At 44.2% G+C, this 18,435-nt stretch overlaps 1 protein-coding gene across 2 annotated transcripts in view; it reads right to left on the reverse strand.

Annotated features, from left to right (window-relative positions):
* Positions 1-9,567: 9,567 nt before the first annotated feature.
* Positions 9,568-18,435, reverse strand: part of mtss1lb (MTSS I-BAR domain containing 2b) — a 78,666-nt gene continuing 69,798 nt past the window's right edge. Inside the window, exons 10-14 of one of the 2 annotated variants that reach the window (XM_076998343.1) lie at positions 17,322-17,454; positions 17,063-17,137; positions 14,933-15,109; positions 14,563-14,728; positions 9,568-14,410 (exon numbers count right to left, since the gene is read on the reverse strand). In XM_076998343.1, the coding sequence (XP_076854458.1) occupies positions 13,617-14,410; positions 14,563-14,728; positions 14,933-15,109; positions 17,063-17,137; positions 17,322-17,454 (1,345 nt within the window). In that variant the 3' untranslated portion in view covers positions 9,568-13,616. Of the gene's footprint in view, positions 14,411-14,562; positions 14,729-14,932; positions 15,110-17,062; positions 17,138-17,321; positions 17,542-18,435 lie in introns of both variants that reach the window. The other variant, XM_076998335.1, reaches the window with a different exon arrangement.

The raw sequence follows: 18,435 nt of genomic DNA on the forward strand, positions 1-18,435 counted from the left end.
AAAAGCCAGACCCAGTGTGCTTTGATCTATAGGAGTGATCTTAACTTTGCCTTACATTATGATAGAGTTAATACTCACATAGAGTTCTTCATATGCGCCATTTTTAATCTCTGTTCTATAAATTAAGCCAAGCTGTCATACATCTATGCACTGGGAACCGAATAGCATCTGAATGATTCACAAATGTTCTATGTCTGATATCAGAACTCAATTCTAAGGCATTTGTCGTGCTGTCTTTAGAAAGTAAATAAGTGTGTTGGACGCCAATTTGGTAAAAACAACTGAATTGGTTTCTCTTTGTGCTTAGGATTAGGGTCCACTTTCCTGACGACCTTTAAAGTGGTACTACACTGAACAGAACTTAGGATTAGGGTCCACTTTCCTGACGACCTTTAAAGTGGTACTACACTGAACAGAACTTAGGGTTAGGGTCCACTTTCCTGACGACCTTTAAAGTGGTACTACACTGAACAGAACTTCTTGCTGTTTTGTTTTCACTTTTTTATTAGACACCCGCTTCTGCTCAGCATGAAGTTGGCAAAGCATACATAAAATATCATTCCAATTAACTGTTACCTCCTTCAGAATCAATTTGTGTTCAAAAGGTTATTAATTACATCCAGAGTGAATAAATTTTCGTAACTCATAATTATACATACTATTTGATTCAGCTTCATAATTTTTTTATTCTTCTTCTTAAAAGCACAAAAGAGACAAAACTCTGATCTTTTGCTTTTGAGAATGTGTGTGTTGCCAATCTCATCAAAAATGCCATGCAATAAAAGAAGCTAAGGGAAAAAAAGTTAGGTCAGTCTTACCAGACAACAACTAAACCTCATGTAAATATCTCATTACTGTCAATACCATAAAGAGAAAGGATACTGGATGGGGATATATAATTTATGTACTGGGTTTGTGCTTCTCTTTTATATAAGGCTTGGCTGAGTCGGTCCCAAGCAGCTGTCTTAAGCAGCACAGAGCACTTGTCCTCATTTCCTGCCTTGAAGGCTGAAGCTTGAGGGACTGTGCTTGTGCCATACTGGGTACCGCCTGCCAAATTCTCATTTCCTTCAGGGCAGTGCGGGCAGCCACCAGACCTGCTTTGAGAGCCATCACTGACTTGGGGACTTGTGGCTGGAAACAGATGCATAGATGGTCCATGCAACATCCACCTCACTATTTGATGAACTAATGTGAATGCATCTTTTCATACGACGCTATAAGCACAGGACACAGCAGAACATGACTGGTAAAGCAATTTGTTTGAGGAGATGAAAAGGTACCAGTTTTCAACTATGCAACTTCTGTCTCAGATTTGCAAAATCAGAAGACAAAAAATATAAACATCTTGAGAAAGCATCTGTGTTATATTTGCCATAGAACAAGAAAGGCCACAACTTTAAAAAGCCAAATGGGTTCTTTGCTCAACTTCACAAAGCTTTTAGTGTCTCTGCACTTTTGATAGCTACTAACATTCTCCACCACTCCCAATTATAGTGGCTCTTCCAAAAATGCTTTGAATTGTGATTTTGGGGAAAAAAAAACACCTATTCAGTTAACCACCACCTGTTGTTGTGACATGTTTAATGTTTATATGAATGTGCACCTGCTAACACTCCTATTTGGTCTACCTCTTAATGTCCAACTAATGGAATTTTCCTGTTTGCAATAACACCCTCAAGCCCCTGAGTTTTGCAGTACCACATGAGCTTCAGTAAAACTACACATCCCTGCTCTTATTAAGTCTTTACCACCAGGTGACACTCTCCATGTGCAATACACCATGCTCTTCAACCTTTTAATAGTTCTAGACTCAACAATGGCTCTCATAAAAATGATATTCCATTTTCTGCATCCTTCAGTTGATGATGAGGGTCTATTGAGTAAAGCAAAAAAATATATATACATATATATTGATCTCTATTGTTCAATCCAAATTGTAGAGAGCAAAAATAGAAATGCTAGCACACTCCTCCTCCCTCCTCTTTGCAAGTTAGGGAGGCTGAATAGAGGATGAGATGGAAGCAGGCAAAAAGAAGAGAGAAAGAAAGCAAGAAGAAGTTGAGGATGACGGAGGTGCATGCCTTTAACAAATGCGCTTTGGGTAAGACTTCAGTGCTGCGTTCCTTTTTTTAGCAAGAGGTGAGCCAATGTTGTCCAGGCTTGGAGAGAGCAGACAGAGAGGGCGCATTGATATGCTAATGTACCTCCTCATTAGCTGCAATTAATTAGCGCTGGGCGGCTGGGCGCTGGCGTGCGAGCTCGCAGGCCAGCTTGGCTGTTGATCAGGAAACAAGAGGCTCGCCACAGAGATATGCTACAGATCGACTCGATGAGAAGGGGACGGAAAGAGAGAGAAAGACACTCAGACACCAGACGGCCATTCAAGATGAGTCGCACCATGATACAGATCACACACAAACAAGGAGGGGATGCATCTGTTACATTATGTAAAGGACGGGAATTTATTAATTAATTTATTTATTTTAAATGACACAGATACTGCGTACTGTCATTCATCCTAGATACTTTCAATGTTCCTCTCTGAAAAATGACTCAAGAGCATGCCTTCTCCAAGAACTGGAGCAGAGGTCTTCTGCAGTAACTATGATCACATGAATGAAGCCAGCTGAGTACTGGGCCTGCCCTGGAGATGTAAAGCTCCGAAGTAATGTATAGATTTACAGGTTTTATATGCAGAGCAATGTCTCTCCTGGCTGTACTGTATAGATGCTCATTACATCACATCAAACTAATCGATAAATGTTCTGTGATGCAAAAGTAAACCACCAATTTGAGTTAGGAGTAAACTTCTTGGGAACTCTCCTTTAAGACAGAACAGGAAATAACAGGAAAAGAGGAAAACAGCTCAAGTGAGATATTTTGACTCTGTCCTGAAGTATTGGTGCATCACAACTCAGAGACTGGGCAGGTATGACATTGACCTACTTACTTCTCACACACACACTCAAATCCTGAGTCGTACCATAAATTTGAAGGACCAGTGGAGGAACAGAAGCACGACTGTTGACTTTCTATAACCCGCAAAAAATGACATGCTTTAATAAAATCCTCTCAAGAGTAAAAGGTCCCATTCTTTGTCAGCTAATCTCAGATCAGAAATGAAGTGTGAACGTTTAGAAGAGGGTAGCTGTGACGGAGCATAAATGTGGGGTTGTTGGCTGATCTGGGATCAGGAATGGGTGGCCAATGATGACAGAGTCGATCAGTGCAGCAAACCCCAGCACTACCATCCACCACCCTGCATGTTTCCTATAGCATATGGCTGAATCTGAGCAGCCCTAGATGTCTCTCAATCTCTCCTATCACTGTATCCAAATATTCTGTCTGTCTCTCTCTCCCTCCAGCCATAGCTATTCATTCCTAACCCCCTCCACCAGATGCATTCCTATCTGTGGTTGTTCCTCCCCTTCCCATAAGTCTCCGCCCAAATCCTTCTCTCATTTCTCAGTGTTGTTTTTCATTACCCATAAGCATCTGCCCAAGAGACAGATATGCACTAGACATTTCTCTTCTATCTTTTTTTTTTTATATGTCCATAGTCAGGACTTCCTTTCACAACCATTTCTTCTTCATGCCTTCTTATGATGTACACATTTATGCAAGATTTCCATGGATTCATATGAATGCGTTGCATCTCTGTTTGAGCAATAATTGGGCCCCTTGCCACCATAAGGCATGCACATGTATGAACCACGTGCTCGTGTGCATCAGACAAAAGTGAAATGTTTAGGCCTACAAACACCAGAGAGAGGCAATGCCATGCAAGCCATCAAGAGGTTTGGTGTTCAACCATTCCTTCTCTTATATACCACTATATAGCACACAGTGTCTTCCAGCAATGTATGAGTGTCTTATTTGCAGTCTCATTATCTCCTGCAGAAGGACTTTCAGAATGGAGCTTCTATGCTGTATAGACAGATCTGATATATTTATGTGTGAACCTTCTTGCCTTCTCTAAGCAATGAACATGAAGACAAAGCCCAAAGTAAAGACTCCTTTGGAGCAGGAACTATATTTTATTGATGTGTATCCCCCCCAAATAAATCACACTGTGTATTAAGTTGTTCTCACTGACATTACTACACAGTGAGGGCGGCTGGAGAAAAATATTTTAGGTGGGCCTGTTTGGGACTTATTCAGTTTCAACAACCATCCCAATACAACTTAACTCAAGCTAGACTACCAACATTCTGTGATAATCAGTATTAAATTAGCAATAAAAACAAGATTAGTAGTAAATTACAATTATCAGATATTTTATTATTAATGCCATTTATAATGCGCTCAGACAAGTACTCAGTGCTGCTCAGGGAACAGTATGAATCTTTAGGTTAGACTTTTTCAGAAACGTATATAGTATCATTATACATATATGTATTGTGGCGTACAGTACACTACATATTTCTGGATGACGTCTTATGCTACTAACAAAGAAAACTCACTAGTTTAGGTTGCTTTCATGCCTTTGTTAGAGCAACTTTCAAAACTATATGGGACTGAACTAAGAAAATATGTTTTATATTTTACACGTTGTTGTGCATTTTAGCACATTAATTCTTAAAATATTTGGTTATTTTATAATGTTTTATTTTAAGCTTGAAAATAATATGGGCTGAAGGCAACAGGGAGGGGGAGGGGTGCAGCCTGCCTGGTCTAGGCTTCTAGACTTGGAGCATTAAAGTTTAGTTTGAGTCATTAACCAAGGAAAACAACCTGTTTTCTTTTCTAACTCCGATCATGATGGCACATATAAAAATAATACGAGTGTAGTTGACGCTGCCTCTATATCCAAAACTGGTCTTAACTATAAAGAGTCACGAACCATAACATCGAGAATCCTACAGTAGTACAGTAAATTTGTATTTGTAAATCATTTAATAAGTGGAAAGTGAGCTTGAAAAAAAGATGTAGGCCACAGTGGACTATTATTAAGCTCCAGTTAACGGGGGGGGAAGAATAATTTCTTAAAGAGTGGGAATGCAGGCTATGAAACACAAGCGACAAATCTGAGGAGACAGGCAGGTTAAAGAAAACAAATAAAGTCGTTCTCTTGGCTTCCTTCCCTTTAACGGGTTTCAGTTGTGTAGGTGGAACAGAGGCGTGAAAAACCTCTCCGCAGGCTGGCATGAGCCTATATTTCTGATATATAAGGGTATGGTAATCGGTTTTATTCCTGCGGACACGAATTTAACTTTACACATCCGCTCCTGGACTCAAATGCGAATTTGAAAATGCATTGACATGTCGTGGTCACGTTTGTTCAGGTAAGATTTATAATAAGAAGAATCATGGCCCTATCAAGTGTCATGCAGACGACCTTATGTTTACTGTCTTAATATGTAGGCAACATTAACACTGCGTATGGTTCTACTACGAAGAATATGATTAATTCACGCAAACTTTAGCATCACCGCAAATAATCCCGGTTTGTTCACGTTTTTCACGTGTCTGATACGGATTATCGGAATTTTATATAAGCTACGGCTCAGAAGGTGTAGCAATTTTTTTGTATTTGCCAGATTCGTCTTAGTGTTTGTTTATCCAGGACTCCTGTTTTGGAATATGTAGCGTATATAGGCTACATATAGCCTACACATATATGAAAAGTAGACCCGTAAACCATAACTCTGGAACGTGCGGTTAAAAGTCACCCAGTTGATTTGAAAACACTGTAGCGTAATTATTTGCTCCAGACTGAACGTGGAGCTTAACAACGCACACTTACCTTAAGTTTCACGTTTCATTGACAGATGTTTAGGCAAATGAAACCCCGCTGAAGTATACATTTTGTGGGTCAGGTTTTTTGAACAACAAATAAAACTTTTTTTTTTTTTTTTACATTTTTTCCTCTGTCAGGTCTGTCTTATATGCTGAGCTGAGGTCCATGTTGTGAAAGGAACTGGTCAAATGGCGTGGAAGAAGGTAATAGTAATTTTCCAAGAAGTATTTGGTTAAAAGGCGAACCCTCTGGCAATCTGACTGGTTAAAAAAATAAAACCAAAATAAACTGTATCTGAAGTGTATTTTGTATTGTGGTAGGACAGAACTTAATTAGTTTGTTCAAAAGACTGCACAAAATTAAAGAGCTTTTAGATTGGCAACAAACACAACTGAATACGGCTTGATTGCTTTAACAAAACAAACGAATTTGAGCTCAAATGATATAGATGTTTGCCTAGACCTCATCAGATTTCTGCAGAAAGGTAATCATACCGTCGACTCTACTTGGTGCCTTTCAGCAATGCCAAAACCTGAGCAACAGCTCAATTCGAGGCTATTCGCCAGGCCATTGTACACACAGCTGAACGTGTCCTTTAAACATTTAATTAGTTTTATAGAATAGAAATCAAAGTCAAGGGAGCGTATCAAACACCTCCCTGCCCGTCACCCTGAGAGTCTTACGTGTGGTTTGCGCTCACACTAAATTTCATTGTGAACCGTCTTCAATTTAACTGTGGCCTACTTCATTTTAATTAAAGTTGCCATTGTGTGGTTTATGAAGTCACAGGAGAGATGAAGGGGTAAGAAGATCCGGCCATGTTCATTTAGTGTATTATATGAAGACAGAGACTCCACTATCATTTAAGACACGCTCAAGCTGTTCAAATTCCATCGCTCTGCTGGGACCGACTTATATACTCAGAATAAAAGGCAACACATATTAAATACTTCGTTATTAATTTCCCCTCACCTCTCACAACTCTGTACTCGTTAACGTTATACTGTAGGATCCAGACATCATGACTCCTCCAACAGTAGCCTGCATCCCAAACATGCATAATAACGCCAGCGATCTGATTGCACACGGCTACAAATATCAGGGGTTCACTGGAAAGTCTTTGGTGCCCCCTACAGCCCAAGAACGAAAATTCAATCAATTAAGTGGGGGGAGGGGGGTTGGGTGCGATTTTCACTTCTCCAGACTGTGTTGTCAAAACATTTTATTTGTTCGATTAGGATATCACGCTGATGTTTCTTTCAAAAGATGTAGTGAATTTCATCATTTCTGCTGGGTCAAATTTGCAACGCTCGTAGATAATGAAGTGTACTTTCTTCCACAGCATGCTGGATTTACAGGCCAGTGACTTTAAAACGGTAATTGGGTTCAGTTGTGTAGGAGAGAAGCTAAGCACGCCGTTTAATTTCTTTTAGCAGTAATTCAATCAGTAAATTTTTGTCCGCCATGTTGTATTGTGACATCTGGATTTCAGTTCTCATGCAAACTATAAAATGGCACAAAACAAGAAAAGCATATTTTGCCATACACACACACACACACACACACACACACACACACACACACACACACACACACACACAAACACAGTTTAAGTACAACTTTTATTAATACTGGAATCATCACAGTGCGTTTTTGTTACATTAGCAGTGACTAAAGTTAACAAAATGAACAGGATAAATATTACAAAAAAGGAAAACTTGTCATCAGCAACAGAGGCAAATTAGCCTTAAGGAAAAAAGAACCCAATAAATTAAAGGAGAGAAAGAGGAGGACTAAAGACGGAGACGACAGCACCTGTAGCGTTACTTTAACTCCATTGGAGGAGGGGGTGGTTGTACAAAAACCAAATGCAAACATCAGTTTCTCTTCACAAGAATTTAATCAGAGCAGTGAACATGGCTGGCATGTGAAGCCAGCCCGGGGGGGCAGGGTTGGAAGACCCGTGGGTTCCAGTGGCCTGCGCTCACCAGCAAACTCAAGAATGAAAAGAGAGATTTAGCGCCGAAGTAGAAAGCACAGACTGACACGGTTAAGACATTCAGCTGAGTTACCATGGTGTCTGGTTGCCATGCATCACTCTCAGTGTGTGTGTGTGTGTGTGTGTGTGTGTGTGTGTGTGTGTGTGTGTTGGGTTGGGGAAGGTGTGCAGTGGAAGCAGATTCTCCACTCCTGGCATCTATGAACACAGTGTGATTGGGTGAGACTAAGGAGGGCAGATAATCGGAGCAGAGTGAACCCTCTCCCAGGACTGGACCCAGAATCACATGGGCAGGTATTGTGTTGAAGTGTTTCAGACACAGAAACATGAACAAAGCGAGGTCATGAACAAGGCAGGTGACATGAAGGAGCAAGATGGACTTTCTTTTTGGATTCAGATTAGTGATGGACACAACATATGCTTACATAAGTCTAATACAAAGCACGTTACACACATGTGCTATTCAGCTGTAGATAAAATCCCATTTCAACACGGAAGCTACTTTGTTCCTTCTATGTGGTAGATGAAATGAGAACATGGACAACAATAGCTAATACTGTGCCAGCCTCATTATTTAGGTTTTTGGACTAAATCTGTGGCAAATTACAAAATGTATGTATCAAATTTCATAAATAGGCCATTTCAATTAGCAATGAACAAAGCTCCAGTTCTCATTAAGAAGTCCTGTTGAATGATAACAGTGTGTTTTGGGGCTTGGAACAACTTCTTTATTTTGCTACATAAAAAAATAATTGTAATATGATGAAATGGAAAATCATTCTAAGACCAAAATGGATATAATAATGAAACTACAAGCAGCTGGGAGGGACTGCATTTGGGTTACTTTGGAAAATATGGCCTTAACAAGTCATTTCAAAGTCGGCAAAATAGCTTCGGTAAGATTCTATTAGTCATTCGGTAAGGATGAACACAAAACGCACAAAGCCCCCATGAGGGCCGAAGCTGAACAACTGGCTTCCTGGAATTACAGCAGAGCCACCAGCATCCAGGAGCTGGTCAGATGAAAGCAAACCATCATGGAGTAGCGTATACAATATCTACACAAAGAAAACAGCAGGGAAGCACTGGAACTCGCACACATGTTCCTCAGGATAATGTATGGGCTAATTTTGAACGCCAAAGTCTTGACTGGTTCTGCTTAACAGAGGGTTCAGACAAAACTGCTTGGGAAAGTTACAAGGTGTTGAAGCACTGTAAAATCACGGCATTTCTTATGAAGTTAACCATGAAAAGGGCAGGCATACCTCATGTCAACTATAGCAGCACTACGGCGGCTCAGTAAAATGGGCCGTTCCCTTCATTGTAAAGAAGGCTCTAGGGTAGCCACTAACTAGTGTGGGAGTTAGCTCCCCCTCATTAGCTTACGTTAAAGCTTCGCTAACATCAGGTAGTGCGCTAGCACACTAGGTCACTAGTACTAGCACACTAGGAGAGCGCATGTGCAAGAGGAGGCAACATGAACATTAATATTAATGAGTGATTTCATTAGTTACATCAGCCTCTCTCACAAGAACAGTGAAGCTCTTCCGATCTGGTCTCCAAGACACAGTCAGGATGCTGTTTTCTAGAGGACAGTATACGATCATGGTCAAACTGTCGGTATGAGATATGGCATTCGACTGTTGGGCTGTAATTAGGCAGTGTGAATAAGGCATAAAGAATGGGGACTTAACGAGCACACTCAACCATAGTAATGACTGAAGCAGTGAATGATACAAAGAATAAAAAAGGTATGTAGGAAAGGAGGAGAGAGACAGATAATGGTGTCACCTTTTCACTGGAGTGCCAAGAGTAGTGGTACTGCTTTATGTAGTGTGTGTGTGTGTGTGTGTGTGTGTGTGTGTGTGTGTGTGTGTGTGTGTGTGTGTGTGTGTGTGTGTGTACTGCGCGACAATAGCCAAGTTTCTATCCAATTTGTACTGGTGCATATCTAGTTTTACTTTTACTGAAGAATATGAAAATAAATGTGCAATAAAAATGTAAATAAAAAGTGTGGGAAAAGGTGGTCTAATGTGAAGTCAAGCAAAAAGAAAAATAATCTATATGGGTGAGTTTGTTTAGGTGAACTGAAAGATGCAATAAAGATGATTAAGTCACTCATCCATGCTGTCTTGGCGATAATGTAGCACGCTTTCTGAGCTGCTGTCTCCCATTTGCAACATCTTTAATTAATAATTACGATTTCCCAGGTGTTACACAATTCTCTATTGCCTCATTTACTAGATTTATTTTTTACCAGGTGTTTAGACCAGTCCAATAGTGGTGAAATAGTGCCACGTATATATGCCTTTTTCTGTCTCTGGGTTTGTTTACCTGTTTTTTTATGCATGAGCCATCGTAGCATTTGTTTATTTATTCACCTCCAGGGAAGCATTTTCAGTGCCTAACCTCTTTTTCTTTTGTGGAAATATAGCAACTGTTTTTCCTTTCGTATGGCCCTTACACTGTTATCTTATTTAAAACAGTGAGGTCCTTTACATGCACTTAATAATCCAATTACTGCTGAAAAGCTGATTCTTGTCAATAATCTGATCAACGAATGTACATGAACTTGGGTATTCATATAATGGGACAACTCTGGGTTTACATGAGTCAGGTAATAATCGGTTTTCTACATTGTCATCAGCCAATCTCACATCTCAGAATGATGTGATGTAAACTTCAAACTCTCTACCGCAGCATTTTGTAAACACGAACCCATTTTACTGGCAGATACTTTTCTTCCTTTTATATGGTTACTAATAGTACACAATTCAGATTGTTCATTTCCTTGAGCATGTTGGCCTACTGCAGTTCAGAGTCTCCCTAAAAGTGTTTGTCAGCCATTTCACAGATGCTGCACTTGCTAGCTGCTTCTAGGGCAGTTTGCAGATTACAGATGCAGATTACAGAAATGCAGAAATTAAAAGAAATTGGAGAAAGGACGTGCATGCACTGAAAAATCAGATTTCCGAGCTAAAACCCTGCTCTTTAAAGCATATATTCATCAGATTTCTAGGCCATACTCCAATCTATGAAATTGGAGTATGCAATTTTCATGACCACTTGAATAATCAGATAACTGGAGATATCTGATTATGATTGGATTATTAAGTGCATGTAAACACACTCGGTGAGAAAAGCTCTGTTAAGACAGTTCTATATGGGTACCATACGAGTGGACCCATCCTACAGTTCTGGAAAACCAAAATGCCCAGTTCTGTGCTTTCCCTGATTCAGCTCTTCACACGATCAACAATTGAGATGTCTGTGTGGAGAAGCTGCTTATCTCCAGCGCTGTGGTACATGAGGAATTTAACGGCTGATATAAGGAGCCATGTTCTCTGGTCCTTTTCCCGCTCTGTGTCCCTATCCAGTCCCACTCAGTCATTGCCTCTTGTTGGCTAACTCAACAGCAACATGGCCCACAATGCACCTGCCCCAGGGTCTTTTTACCCTCTGCCCTGTGTGGTTTTTAGAACTTCCTTCCTTTGGTCTTTCTCTAACTCGCTGTACATGCATTCGTTCTGAGCGTCAGAATAAAATATCAGAGCAGGTAAAGCACCATGTCAACACAGTGCTTTGACCTCTGTCCCCTCTGTAAAAACAGATGCAAACTCTGCCATAGTGCTGTCATAACCTCATCCTCCTTTTTTGCCCATCTCTGGATCTGCGCAACGATATTTTGTGTCAGACATGTTTTGATATTTTAACAATGAGTGTAGTTCATTAACTGTCTACCTACTTTTACAACATTTGCATGTGTATGTGTGACTGTATATACAAAGTTATGACCTGTGCTTTCTGGAAGAGACCCCGGATGATCGTTGCAGGAACTTGTAAGCAGGATCACTGTGGTATCCAGTACAAGGCTGTGTTGACACCCCTCCCTCCACCCAGCTCCTAGCAATGGAACATTCCGGCACAGTCTGGCACACTTCTGTGAAGCAGGTACACTTTTTTTTATTAGCTACAGGCATTCCTAAAACAGAGTGCTCTATTTATGCAAAATAAATAATCCAAAACAACGAACATAAAAATATTAATAAGTATTAAGTGTCCATTTAGTCGCACAAGTGGTGGTCATTTCGACGACAGAACTAGGCGAAACAGCAGGGGTTATAGTGAATCATGGGAGAACAATAAGTCACTCACAGACAGATACTATACGGGACTAAAACAGTGTTTCGGCCATCGATATCCCACTCCAAATCCAGAGTCACCAATGAGCATCCTTTTCTGACACTTTAAAATGGGTACTACCAAGAAACCACTCTAAGGAGTATGGTCTGTTTTATAAGTTGTTGTAAATTCTGTATCAGGCAGTGGAATGCTCGCAAAATATATGGCCAGATGGCTTTCCTTTTGCCCGAGATCATTCTCCCCACATCTTCTTCCTCATCCTCATCCTCAACCCTCTCTGTCGTCCCACACTGGGTACTCCTCAAACTCATCCGTTCACACGACCACCAGGTCTGCACCTTCACCTCAGCTTAGCGACGCATATCCATCATTGGACGTGGTTTCAGGCTTGCTGTCACGATGTCAAGAGGTGAGACGAACCCATGTATATTCATGAAAAAGATATAGTTTATGTAAATATTCATTTCTGAATCAAAATAAAACTGAAAACACCAACAGCTTACAAACTCAACTCCTTCCTTCATTTACACGTCTGGTTCACTTTCGTTATCGCTCTATTCACACCACTCCTGTTTTCATTCTACATCCCTTAGGGGTGCCACTTGCTCTATCAACGTTGACTGCACACAGTGCAACCACAGTGACACCTAGTGGTCAAGACATCTTCATCTTCAAAGTGCTCAGCTTCCTCTTTGCTTTATTCACCTCATATTATGGCCCAACTGGACAAGTCTCAGGCTTGTCTGCTGATAAGCTCGGCACCTACGCTGAAGATAACCACAGCTTTGCACACATTAAAAGCTACTCTTGTAACTACTTCTTTCTTCAACCAATGAAAGAAATAAAAAGTGTTATTGCTCCACATTATATTGGCATCATCTTTTTTTTTTTACCTCAGCTCTACAAAACACATACAGCTGACACACACTCACACACATTCTGTTTCAGGATTTGGGATCAAGATCAATTGCTTAGAAATAAACGACAACAAACTAGTCAACAGAAGTCTAGAAACATAAGTCTACAAACAAGCCCCACCCCCACTTACAGAACCACAAAGCTGACCTGCAGCAGAGCCCCGCTCTCCCTCAGCCAGACTGACAGCCACACCGACCAATCACAAGCAGACAAACGCACAGTAAGGACTCTATCGCAATTGATTCATCTGGCAGTGTGATGTCAGGGAGCTGGAGGGTGGGGGTGGGGTCTATAGCGGGGGAGGAGCTCTTCGGCGAGACCATTCACCCCAACCACGCTCCTCTCCCTCCCTATATAAGCTTTTCCACCACTCATTTCTAGGGTCCAAAGGCAGGGAAGGGAGGGTGTTGTACGGGACAGCCAGGTCCCGTACAACACAGGGCCTTACAGGGAGTCCCTAAGGTCCTGATTCATCGTTCCCTCTGTGGCTCGACGTCTCGCTAGTCTATCTCACCATGATGGGTGGTGTTAATAAGACAAACATGCGTTCAGACACGCTAAGAGTTATAATGGCCTGAGCCAGTTGTTATTTAACATTTTACTTTACTTTTTTCTCATGATCGTTATTTATCATTTCATTGTGTATTTACTCTAACGACTTCTTTAAACATTTAATAAATTTTTTTTATCCTCTTTTCATAGGTCATTCTCTACAGAGTCCACACGTAGTGCTTTGTTTGTTTGTTTGTTTGTTTTCTTTCTTCTCCACAGCACCTCCGTTTCCTGCTCTGGGATTCCCCACTCAAGGAGACATCACAAAATGCGGGGCGCCGAACGGTCGTTGGAGACGGTCTTACGCAGCCGCACACCACGCCGGATGGACACCAGCATGTCCTCGCCTTCCTGAGGGGCCCGCGGGTCAGGCTGGGCCTGGGGCCCGGGGGGCGCCTGCTCGGGGAGAGAGGGGAAGGGGAACTGGCCCTCACCCAGGGCGTGCGCGCTGGCCACCAGCTCACCAATCTTCTCCACCAGGCTGTGGCGGTTGGCGGCGAGCAGCTGGTCCTCTTCTCCGGCCTGCCCGTACACGCTCATCTCCAGAGCGGCCATGCCCCCCGCGCCCCAGGCTGTGTTGGGCAGGCTGAGGCGTTTAGGCGAAGCCTTCACATACTCCAGGGCACTGGGAGAAGCATCGTCTGCCACGTAGAACACACACTCCTCGCTGCCCACGCGGCCCGGCGGGCCCGGGTAGCCGCCGGGTGAGTCGGGCACCGTGGGCGTCTTGACGGGTACTATGGGTGGCCGTATAGGGATGGGGCCCGCGTTGGACAGGGTGCGTCTGACGCCGGGCTTGGTGGAGGGGGTTCGGCGGATGGTGGCAGTACCCGGGGTGCCTGCTCCCCCTACGCTGCCGCTCCCGCCCGGAGGGCCACCCTGAGTGGACACCCCAGTGGGGAGGCCGGCCGTGCTGGCGGGCCGCTTGGTCTGAATCATGCGTCGGTAGTTCTGGGCAATGTTACTGTGGCGCGGGATGGTGGAGGACTTATCGAAATCAGCCTGGCCATCAGCTTCGGTGTCACCATTTACAGAGTAGCAATCATAGTCAGAGCCTGAGAGGGGAGAGTGAGACATGCACAATGGGAAAATGACCATGTACGTTTTAATGTACATTATTAACTACAGCCAGTCTTAATCAGTCTTAACGGGGAACGACTGCTGAGTGCTGAGGCGTGTGTGTGAGAGACGTGTGCGTGGGCGATACCCTGGGAGGGGATGGTGTCCTCGGAGCAGGACGGCGTGGTGGTCTGCGTGCTGTAGCCGCTGGAGTACTGAAGCGAGTCGCGGCTGCTCTTCTGCTGCTCCACGCCGAGGCCACGGGTCAGCACCATCGCCAGGTCGCTGGCGGCCGGCGACATCTCCTCGCCGTGCTGCGACACACGACAACGGCTGTCAGACACGCGCCCCGGCACCCATGGGCCCAGCGGTGTGGACACACGGCAGCTCGGCCCGTCGCGAGTGTCATCGGTGACCTGGCACTGAGCTGCGGTTCAAACACGTGTCTTCATCACTGATGAAGATACTGCGGTAATCACGGCTTATCTGATCCCCTGTGTCACTTTTGCGAGTATTACCTTGGCTGCTATAGTAGCAGGGGTCATCCTTGACCTCTGAGGGTCATCGGGATGCACCCCAGCGTAGCCCTGTGATTGGGGCGACGCCTCTGACTCCCTCAGCCTATCCAGGGGCTCCTTTCTCCTCTGGAGCGTGCTGACCAATGGTTGCTCATGCGGACCTGCCTTTGACCAATCCTGAAAAAGTGGGTGTGGTTATTGCAGGTCTACATAGTGAACAACATATGCTGCCTTTTGCACAAGAGAGGAGACCTGATCGATATCCAGAGGGTTCAGTGTCGTTTCAAGTGTCATTTGCATGTGCATTTAGCCCAGGCGGCAGTGTGTTGTGTTTGTGATTCTGAGTTCTGACTGCATTTAGGGAGTTAAAAGTACCACCCTGATCAGTTTGATCACTTGATCCTGATCAGTTGGCAAATCTCTGAGCCAGAGATCTGAAACCAGGACCCAGCAAATAGAAGGTTTGTGTTAAGGCGCAAAATGAGGTAATGGATGAGGTAAAGCAGGAAATGATATTAAAGCAGGACTATCGTAAAATGTGCATTATTTAGGACAAGCAAATTAACACACAGACATACGCAAAACAAAATGAAAGAAAAAAAATATCAGCAAAGAAAAAGTGCCCATGGGAACAAACCTTCCAGCAAGGAACCTTTGATGTGGGTGAGGAAGTGTTGGATCCAGGGGAGCGGTTATAGGGTGGGGACGCAGGAAGTATGACAGAGAAAGGCCTGATGGTGCCAGCGTGAGAGAGAGCGGGGCGGAAGGTAGCGAAGGCGAACTGTGGAATTGGAGAGACAAGATGGAGACGGTCAGGGCAGCCAGAAGACCCCCCCCCCCCCCCCCCCGCACCCCCTGCCCCCCCTCAGAGACAAGGTTGGGTGAGGCTGCGTGAAGGAAAGGCTACCGAGGTCAAAGGTGAGAGATCATAGAGCACAATGCAGGTGAGGGGAGAGAGGCACAGGCCTGTGCCAATAACAGAGAGAATCCAGTCATGCCATTCGGTGTCATGACCCGGTCACGGTACCACCCACCATGGCCAACCCAGCCCAACAGTAACCACACACACACACACACATTCAGCCAATGTATCACTATGCTGATGGAGAACATTCATAAGACTTTACACTTCTATTTACTGGATAGCAGTGGTGCTTTAAAGGATCCGTATGTCCAAAATCACATTATCACTTTGTTCTTCTTATGTTTAATACAATTTCTGCTTTCATCTTTTTTAGTGTTAATAACAAATAATGAAAGTGTATTACTTTTTCCTTCTCCAGTATTTATCGATTTATAATTTTATAATTATAATTTTAGCCTCATTGTTTTAGCCTCATTTTGAAGTCGTTAATGTAATCACGGCATCACCCAGCTGACCGATGTCATATAAGGCAAGTGGAGATTTAGTCTCTGGTCAGTTCTGTCCCATGTTTGCTGGTGATTATGCATTTACATTACTTGTTAGCTTTCCTGGCATGTACAGAAATAAAGGTAAAGCTAAATTAGGTCACTGGACTCATATTAGAGGATGTGCACTTAAGCAGAACTGGTAGAAATGTAATTTTGGCCAATTTTTAAAAACAGTTTATTTTTAAATCATATTAATCTCATATTAATCACAGATGCACACAACAGAGTGGCGTGTTAAATGACAGAGGTACGCTCCCAGGGTTAAGCATGGCAATAAAAAAAAAAACTTTTTGAGAAGGCTCAAAAGTCTTCTGCAGATGCCCCTTCCTGGGGGAGTGTGTGTGGAGGTGTGTGTGGGGGAGTGTGTGTGGAGGAGTGTGTGTGGAGGAGTGTGTGTGGAAGTGTGTGTGGAGGAGTGTGTGTGGAGGTGTGTGTGGAGGTGTGTGTGTGGAGGTGTGTGTGGAGGAGTGTGTGTGGAGGAGTGTGTGTGGGGGTGTGCGTGTGGAGGAGTGTGTGTGGGAGGGTGGGTGTGTGGGGGCGTGTGTGTGGAGGACTGTGTGTGGAGGACTGTGTGTGGGGGTGTGTGTGTGGGGGCGTGTGTGGGAGTGTGGGTGTGTGGGGGAGTGTGTGTGGAGGAGTGTGTGTGGAGGACTGTGTGTGGGGGTGTGTGTGTGGGGGAGTGTGTGTGGAGGAGTGTGTGTGGGGGCGTGTACTTACTGCTGTGGGGGAGCTGCATTCACTCACTGACTGGCATGTTTCGGAAGCCTCAGAGGATGCTGAACTCGATGACTTCTGCAGGACCAAGGAGGAGAGTACGTTACCGGGCAACCGCATCCCACTTCTTTTAGTACAGCTAAGCCTGTTTGGCCACTGTGTGCTAGGACCAGTTTGGTCTGGTCGTCGAGCAGGGATCATGTTCTCCGATGCTGACACCTTGGATCATGGAGGAATGTAGGAGGGGCCAGTTGTCACTTACCTGGCTGGTGATGTCAGAGGGCATGGGCGAGGGCGGTTTGGAGTAGACGTTGGCGTCCTGCGAGACGAAGCCGGAGTCGTGAGAGGAGACGCTGCTGAGGCGGTGAGCGCCCCCTGGTGGAGGCTGGGCCAGGCTGCGGTAGCGACAGGATGAACTGGGTGAGTGAGTCTGAGAGCCACCCGAGGAGCGGGAGGCGCTACTGTGGGCGCTGTTCACGCTGCTGCAGGGCGAACAGGAGGGTGGAGGAGGGGGCGGAGGAGGGGGGGGGCGGAGGAGGATGTAGAAGGGCAGAGAGACACGGGGTTTGAAGATGAGGGGGCAAGCCCAAAGAACAGGGGTAGTTGAGAGTGATTCACAAAATCAAATATGGGAGTTTTATATATATATACATAAAAATGCCATGGATGAAGAAATGGGAGGATTTCAAATGGTTGATGAAGAGGAGAATGGAGGTCAGTCATGCATGCAGTCAAGCAGAGATGAACAAGGCAGGATTGGGCGTGATGAGACAGGATAGGTAACAATTTGAATCGAAGGTCACATGATGAGAAGGATGGCAAGAGGAAAAGGAAAAGCTCAGAATGGAGGGACACATCACGAAGGCGTGCCCCATCATGGTGAGGGGGCAGCAGTGGGGGAGGGAGGGTGACAGTAAAGGGAGGGGCAGGAGAGAGAGAGGCACATGGAAGACACAGGTTGGAGAGAGTGTGAGAAGGTGCCACTCCCAGGCATGGACAGACAGTGTACTGAACTGGGGGTCTGGCGTGCCGAGCGTGTGTCCATGGTGACATGTCTGAGCATGTCACCGCATGGAAACATCCCCTGTCTCCATTTAAGGCTACATGCATGTGCACACACACGCACACACGCACACACGCACACACACACACACACACACACACACACACACACACACACACATAGCATGGCACTTGGAGCACTGTACTGACTGGAGACCTCTGTGCTTTACAAAAGAACTGATCAAGCTGTGAGACATGTCTTTCACTTTTTAAGTAAAACTTAAATATCTTTGACGTCAGCTACCAGCAGAAATATTACTGCTGAGATATGAACCTGTCTTTTAAATATTTTACACGGTCTGCTTTCTGATACC

The sequence above is a fragment of the Brachyhypopomus gauderio genome, chromosome 1, assembly GCF_052324685.1.
Source record: "Brachyhypopomus gauderio isolate BG-103 chromosome 1, BGAUD_0.2, whole genome shotgun sequence".
NCBI lineage: Eukaryota > Metazoa > Chordata > Actinopteri > Gymnotiformes > Hypopomidae > Brachyhypopomus > Brachyhypopomus gauderio.